Genomic DNA, 7132 nt, shown 5'->3' with positions numbered 1-7132 from the left:
GTACTTCTGGTTCGCTCCTACTTATATTAGTGACGGTCCGCGTAAGGCGCTTTAAAATTGTGTAATTTGTCATGGTTATGGATTAAATTTATGGATAAAGGAGTCCGACAAATACATTTCAACAATACTAATGTTTTCAATCGGACCTTATTCGGCTTTTACCAATTTTTAGAGAGGTGATGGTTTGACGAGAGCCTGCCATGACACTTAGCTGAGGCTCATGGGAGTGGGCGATCAGTAGTGGCTCCGTGACTCCAGAGAGTGGCGCAAGTAAAGATTCAAGATTCAAGAGTTTTTTATTCGCCATGTTTGAGCGTGCCAAACAAGGAATTTGACTTCGGTAGAAACACACCCTCTGTTCAACATTTAGGTGACTAACAACATTCAGGACATGTGAATAATGGCAAAAACAGTGTAGACAAATTCAAAAAGGTGTGAGGAGCAGGATGTTATTGCACAGTAATGTCTCTGAGACTCTATGAGTGGTGTGAGTTCATCAGAGCAACAGCCTGGGGGAAGAAGCTGTCTCTGTGTCTGCTGGTTTTGGCGTACCGAGCTCTATAACGCCGTCCGGAGGGGAGTAGTTCAAACAGACTGCAACCCGGGTGAGAAGGGTCTGTAGAGATGTTCCTTGCCCGATTCCTGGTCCTGGACAGGTACAAGTCTTGGATAGATGGGAGGTTGATTCCAATGATCTTTTCTGCAGTTCTGATTGTCCGTTGTAGTCTGTGCTTGTCTTGTTTGGAGGCCGATCCAAACCAGACAGTGATGGAGGTGCAGAGGACAGACTGGATGATGGCAGTGTAGAAGGTCTTCAGAAGCTCTCGCGGCAGGTTGAACTTCTTGAGCTGTCTCAGGAAGTACAGCCTCTGCTGGGCCTTCTTCCGGACAGAGTCTATGTGGCCGGTCCATTTCAGGTCCCGAGAGATTGTGGTTCCCAGGAACTTGAAGGTGTCTGTGGAAAGAATAGTATTACTGCGGATAGTTAGGGGTAAAAGTGGTGAAGGGTCTCGCCTGAAATCCACTGTCATCTCCACGGTCTTGAGCGGGTTCAGCTCCAGATGGTTTTGACTGCACCAGTGGACCAGCCGCTCCACCTCATCTCAGTCTCATCACCGTCCTGGATCAGTCCGATGAGAGTGGTGTCGTCTGCATACTTCAGGAGCTTCACAGGGGAGTCACCTGAGGAGAAATCATTGGTGTAGAGGGAGAAGAGCAGTGGGGAGAGGACGCAACCCTGAGGGGCTCCAGTGTTGGTGGTCCGGGTGTCAGATGTGATGCCCCCCAGCCTCACATGTTGTCTCCTGTTGGTCAGGAAGCTGGTGATCCACTGACAGGTGGAGGCAGGCACCGCAAGCTGGATGAGCTTCTGTTGGAGGATGTCAGGGGCGATGGTGTTGAACGCCGAGCTGAAGTCCACGAACAGGATCCTGGCGTACGTTCCTGGGGTGTCCAGGTGGTGCAGGATGTAGTGCAGTCCCATGTTGACCGCATCATCCACTGACCTGTTTGCCCGGTAGGCAAACTGGAGGGGGTCAAGCAGGGGGCCCGTGACCTCCTTCAGGTGGTTCAGCACTAACCTCTCGAACGATTTCATGACCACAGATGTCAGTGCGACGGGTCTATAGTCATTCAGACCTGTGATGGCGGGCTTCTTGGCTACTGGAACGATGGTGGAGCTCTTGAAGCACGAGGGCACCTCACACAGCTCCAGAGAACGGTTGAAGATCCGTGCAAAGGTGGGCGCCAGCTGCTCAGCGCAGACTTTCAAGCAGGAAGGTGACACGCCGTCTGGGCCCGGTGCCTTCCTGGTCTTTTGTCTCCGGAACATCTGGCGCACTTCCTCCTCGCGGACCTGGAGTGCGGGCGCGGCCTCTGCAAGAGAGTGAGTGGGTGACAACGATGATAGAGGTGTGGACGGAGCAGTTGTGGGGAGAGGTGAGTATGTAGATTGTGTTGCAGGAGGTCCCGTTGTGTGGGAGGACCGATCAAACCTGCAGTAGAACTTGTTTAGCTGGTTAGCAAGTCTTGGGCTCTCTACAGGACGGGTGGTTCGTTTCTTGTAGCCCGTGATGCTCTGCAGACCTTTCCACACCGTTGAGGGATCAGGATTGGCAGAGAGGTGTCTCTTCAGGTTCTCCCCGTAACACCTCCTGGCTTTTCTGACCTCTCGGTTCAGCGTGTTTCTGGTCTGCCTGAACAGCTCGCGGTCGCCGCTCCTGTAGGCCTCCTCCTTGACTTTGCGCAGCCTCCTGAGGTTCGGTGTAAACCAAGGTTTGTCGTTGTTGTACGTGCAGAAGGTCTTAGTCTGCACACACAGATCCTCACAAAAACTGATGTATGATGTGACAGTGTCAGTGAGTTCATGCAAGTCTGAAGTTGCAGCTTCGAAAGCTCCCCAATCGGTGCAGACAAAGCAGGCTTGGAGGTCCTGCCTTGACTCCACTGTCCACTTCCTCACAGTCCTCACCACAGGCTTAGAAGTTTTTAGTTTCTGCCTGTAGGCCGGGATCAGATGAACTAGACAGTGGTCCGATAGTCCTAAAGCTGCCCGAGCCGCCGAAAAGTGTTTCTAGGAGAGGGCTGCAAAACTCTTTCAACAACGTGACATCAGTACACCAACGTTCATTAATGTAGAAACAGACACCACCTCCCTTTGATTTTCCGGAGAGCTCCGCGCTGCGATCTGCTCGCATTAGCTTGAACCCGGCTAGCTCCACGGCGTGGTGGGGGGTTCGTTCGCTAAGCCACGTTTCCACAAAGCACAGCGCGGCGGATCTGCTGAAGTCCGTGTTCCTTGAAGTGAGGAGCAGCAGTTCGTCCATCTTGTTCGCCAGGGAGCGGACATTCGCCAGATGAATTGACGGTAGGGCAGAACGGAACCCTTTCTGCCTCAGCCTTACGAGTGCGCCGGCTCGCTTACCGCGCCGCCGTCGTCGCGCTAGCTTGTACGCTAGCTTGTACAGCACCGCCGCTCCGGCTAGAATCTCCGACAAACAGTCTGAATCGGAGAGAACAGGAGAGAAAGTACCAGAAGAAGTCTGTCCGATGTTTAACAGAGCTTCTCTGGTAAAAGTGATCCGGGATGGACAGCAGAGGACACAGAAAACACACAAAATAAGACAAATAAACAGAGAGCGACTCACCGTGGCTGCCATCCGCGGCGCCATCATATGTCCGTAAACTCTTTTTACTCTTAGAATGTTATATTAATGTCATATTAATCAAAACTGTAAACCGTGAGGGAGGGGCTCTTGCACGTGCATTGTAAAAGGGCTGTTGGATTTCTGCCATTTTTCCGCAGTATTCTCAAATACTGAAAGATTTCGAGGCCACTGACGCAAACTGCGCCATCTCTTGGCACCTGGAAGCGTATCGAAGTTCTTTATTTCGATATTATATCGTATCGTGACAAAACCCGCGATTTACACCCCTACTGTCATATAAAGCTTGTTTACGGAATTTACAACGTCATTTGTAGGTCGAAAAATCTTTGGCACACGAACTGGTCGATGTCATTTTTAATTTAAACGTCTTTTCACTTTTGACGACTGCAGTCATATTTTAGAGAAACATTAGATTTGGCGTATGGCATGGTATGGCGTTAGAATTGATTCAAAATGGAGGGCTACCCTTTTTTTAAGGGACTTAAAATGGAGGGCTTATAATATGTAGTGAAACTGACTCAAAATAGGGGACTTAATGTATTTATGTAATGTATAAGAGTCTCAAAATTGATATGTATTTGGTTATTTTATTAAGAGTTATTTGATCACTATTACAAATTATTAATGTCGTAAAGCTTGTTAGCATTGAAAGGTTTTTAGCTTGTAGAACTTGGGTCTATTCGAGTTTATGACTCCCCAGACACTGTTGCGTAAATACGGGATAACCTATTTTTTCAATTACTTCAACAAATAGCTCGCTTGCCGCTGCCCAGAAGACACTTTTGTTAGCCAAACGTCATTGAAGCAGTTTTGTGATTGCAGTGGGAAAGTGTCTGCAAGGACCACAGCAGCAAAGTACGTGAAAGAAAAGGACCGCTGTCGTCGACGACTGGAACATCTTTGGCTGCAGCCTTATGTTGTGTTGCGCAGAGCAGGTCAGGACACGTCTAGTCTCTATTATGAACTCTATCGGAATCATGTGTGATATGCCGATTGAAAAAGCCCCTGTATCGTTTTTTTGCCAGTTTCTCTTCAACTGTAACTTTCATTGTTTATATGTGTTTGTCTTGTTTTGCAGATATCAGTGAAGCTATTCGTCCTAAGCAGGAGGAGCCGGACCGCACACGCATTAAAGAGGAAGATGTGGGCAAGGAGGTCCACCACTTCAATGAACAAATGGAGCAGAAGTTTTTTTGCACTAAAAAAGAGGAGGAAGAGCCGGAGCGGCCTTGTCAGAAAGAGGACGGAGAGGACTCCTGCGACATCAAAAAGGAGGAGGAAGATACCTGCGAGATGCCATTGACTGGTGTACTTGTGAAGTGTTTAGATGAGGCTCAACGTGAGGTGAGCAAAGGGGCGGAGCCTCCAAGCTGCAGCTCAAATCCACATATGACCAGAGAAGGTGATGGAGACCACTGTGGGGCATCACGAGCAGCTCCACCATCAGATAGTGATGACGGGTTGTCACATGTTCCTGCTGATGATGATGATGATGACTCTCAAAACAAACACAGGCAATGTTCTCACTGTGGAATTTGTTTTGCTCATACCAGTAGTTTGAAACAACACATGAGAATGCACACAAGAAAGAAAAACTTTTCCTGTTCAGATTGTGGCAAAAAGTTCTCTCAGAGGGGACATTTAAATAGGCACACAAGAACCCACACTGGCGAGAAACCTTTTTCATGCTCAGTTTGTGGCCAAACGTTCTCTCAGCGGGCAGGTTTAAATGTGCTCACAAGAATCCACACTGGCGAGAAACCTTTTTCATGCTCAGTTTGTGGCCAAATGTTCTCTCAGAGGGGAAATTTAAATATGCACACAAGAATCCACACTGGCGAGAAACCTTTTTCATGCTCAGTTTGTGGCCAAAAGTTCTCTCGGAGGGGACATTTAAATTCACACACATTAACCCACACTGGCGAGAAACCTTTTTCATGCTCAGTTTGTGGCCAAACGTTCTCTCAGCGGGCAGGTTTAAATGTGCACACAAGAATCCACACTGGCGAGAAACCTTTTTCATGCTCAGTTTGTGGCCAAATGTTCTCTCAGAGGGTACATTTAAATATGCACACAAGAATCCACACTGGCGAGAAACCTTTTTCATGCTCAGTTTGTGGCCAAACGTTCTCTCAGCGGGCAGGTTTAAATGTGCACACAAGAATCCACACTGGCGAGAAACCTTTTTCATGCTCAGTTTGTGGCCAAATGTTCTCTCAGAGGGGAAATTTAAATATGCACACAAGAATCCACACTGGCGAGAAACCTTTTTCATGCTCAGTTTGTGGCCAAATGTTCTCTCAGAGGGTACATTTAAATATGCACACAAGAATCCACACTGGCGAGAAACCTTTTTCATGCTCAGTTTGTGGCCAAAAGTTCTCTCGGAGGGGAAGTTTAAATATGCACACAAGAATCCACACTGGCGAGAAACCTTTTTCATGCTCAGTTTGTGGCCAAAAGTTCTCTCGGAGGGGACATGTAAATTCACACACATTAACCCACACTGGCGAGAAACCTTTTTCGTGCTCAGTTTGTGGCCAAAAATTCTCTGAGAGGGGAAATTTAAAAAAGCACACAAGAATCCACACTGGCGAGAAACCTTTTTCATGCTCAGTTTGTGGCCAAACGTTCTCTCAGCGGGCAGGTTTAAATGTGCACACAAGAATCCACACTGGCGAGAAACCTTTTTCATGCTCAGTTTGTGGCCAAATGTTCTCTCAGAGGGGAAATTTAAATATGCACACAAGAATCCACACTGGCGAGAAACCTTTTTCATGCTCAGTTTGTGGCCAAATGTTCTCTCAGAGGGTACATTTAAATATGCACACAAGAATCCACACTGGCGAGAAACCTTTTTCATGCTCAGTTTGTGGCCAAAAGTTCTCTCGGAGGGGAAGTTTAAATATGCACACAAGAATCCACACTGGCGAGAAACCTTTTTCATGCTCAGTTTGTGGCCAAAAGTTCTCTCGGAGGGGACATGTAAATTCACACACATTAACCCACACTGGCGAGAAACCTTTTTCGTGCTCAGTTTGTGGCCAAAAATTCTCTGAGAGGGGAAATTTAAAAAAGCACGCAAGAATCCACATTGGCGAGAAACCTTTTTCATGCTCAGTTTGTGGCCAAAAATTCAGTCGTAAGCATCACTTAAAAAAGCATGCAAGAATCCACACTGGCGAGAAACCTTTTTAATGCTCAGTTCGGCCAAACAGTCTGTTAGAATAATTAATTTTGCTGAAGCGCTGGTCGGCCTGGAACCGAAGGTCACATATCTTCGCTCAAGTCAACATATGTGCCGGCTAGCATTGGGGAGTCCTTATACTCCCTTTCCTTGTCTTATCTTTGAGAGGCCCTAACAAGTTAGAAACAGAACATCTTTGTTCTTTGTTTCTTGTTAGTTCAAGAGAAGTCCTCTCTCTGTTAATTGTTTTGTCCGAGACAGTGTTTAGTTATCCCATATTTACTCAATGTTTGTTTAAGTAGACTTCATGCAAGTTATCTCACATCTACTTAACGTTTGTTAGAGTGTTTGCACGAGAGGTATCTGATTATCTACTTATTATTATTATTATTGTGTGAAATGTAGCAAGAAAGTCTAGAGCAGGGGTCTCAAACTTGCGGCCTGCGGGCCAATTGCGGCCCTCAGGACAATGTTTTGTGGCCCCCCTGCCTGAAATAAAATCTTTGTGTTAACGCGGCCCGCGGATTTATTCTCACATGCATCTGGGGTTTTTATATTTTTTAACACCTGTGGGCTCCCGTAGCTCAGGCTCGTGACAACAGCGCAAATTAGCAATTGGTCAATTTAACATGTTTGGATGAACAAGTGGAGGGAAAATATATCTGTTCACCTAGTGCAATACGGTTTTTGTCAGCCCCAGTCATGTCTTTTTCAAAACCTGTCCTGAAGAGAAAAATTGGCGATGAGCACAGACAATTTCAGGAGAAGTGGGAGACGG

At 47.0% G+C, this 7132-nt stretch overlaps 2 protein-coding genes across 2 annotated transcripts; one reads left to right on the top strand and one right to left on the bottom strand.

The window, feature by feature from the left end:
• Positions 1-277: 277 nt before the first annotated feature.
• LOC133151174 (uncharacterized) lies at positions 278-3294 on the bottom strand. The gene is made up of 3 exons (XM_061273970.1): positions 3261-3294; positions 1639-2547; positions 278-955 (listed from the first exon to the last, which is right to left on the bottom strand). Exons 1-3 carry the CDS (start codon positions 3292-3294, stop codon positions 477-479), a joined length of 1422 nt encoding a protein of 473 aa, XP_061129954.1. The 3' UTR covers positions 278-476.
• Positions 2543-6781, top strand: LOC133151860 (zinc finger protein 260-like). The gene is made up of 3 exons (XM_061275248.1): positions 2543-2866; positions 3990-4102; positions 4246-6781. The coding sequence occupies exon 3, from the start codon at positions 4344-4346 to the stop codon at positions 6363-6365; it is 2022 nt and encodes a 673-aa protein (XP_061131232.1). The 5' UTR covers positions 2543-2866; positions 3990-4102; positions 4246-4343; the 3' UTR covers positions 6366-6781.
• Positions 6782-7132: the final 351 nt, after the last annotated feature.

Source organism: Syngnathus typhle, linkage group LG3 (assembly GCF_033458585.1).
Source record: "Syngnathus typhle isolate RoL2023-S1 ecotype Sweden linkage group LG3, RoL_Styp_1.0, whole genome shotgun sequence".
In the NCBI taxonomy this organism is placed as follows: Eukaryota; Metazoa; Chordata; class Actinopteri; order Syngnathiformes; family Syngnathidae; genus Syngnathus; species Syngnathus typhle.
The sequence above is the reverse complement of the archived record's forward strand: the minus strand, read 5'-3'. Positions and strand labels throughout refer to the sequence as shown.

What these genes read in the sequence shown, in the direction of transcription:
- LOC133151174 (XM_061273970.1), bottom strand. Translation starts at nt 3,294, where the DNA reads ATGGCAGAAATCCAACAGCCCTTTTACAATGCAC. An exon ending in ACAGCCCTTTTACAATGCAC is followed by an intron (nt 2,548 to 3,260) that starts GTGCAAGAGCCC and finishes CGGCTCGGGCAG; the next exon opens with CTTTAGGACTATCGGACCAC. An exon ending in CAAGAAGCCCGCCATCACAG is followed by an intron (nt 956 to 1,638) that starts GTCTGAATGACT and finishes TTCTTTCCACAG; the next exon opens with ACACCTTCAAGTTCCTGGGA.
- LOC133151860 (XM_061275248.1), top strand. Translation starts at nt 4,344, where the DNA reads ATGGAGCAGAAGTTTTTTTGCACTAAAAAAGAGGAGGAAGAGCCGGAG.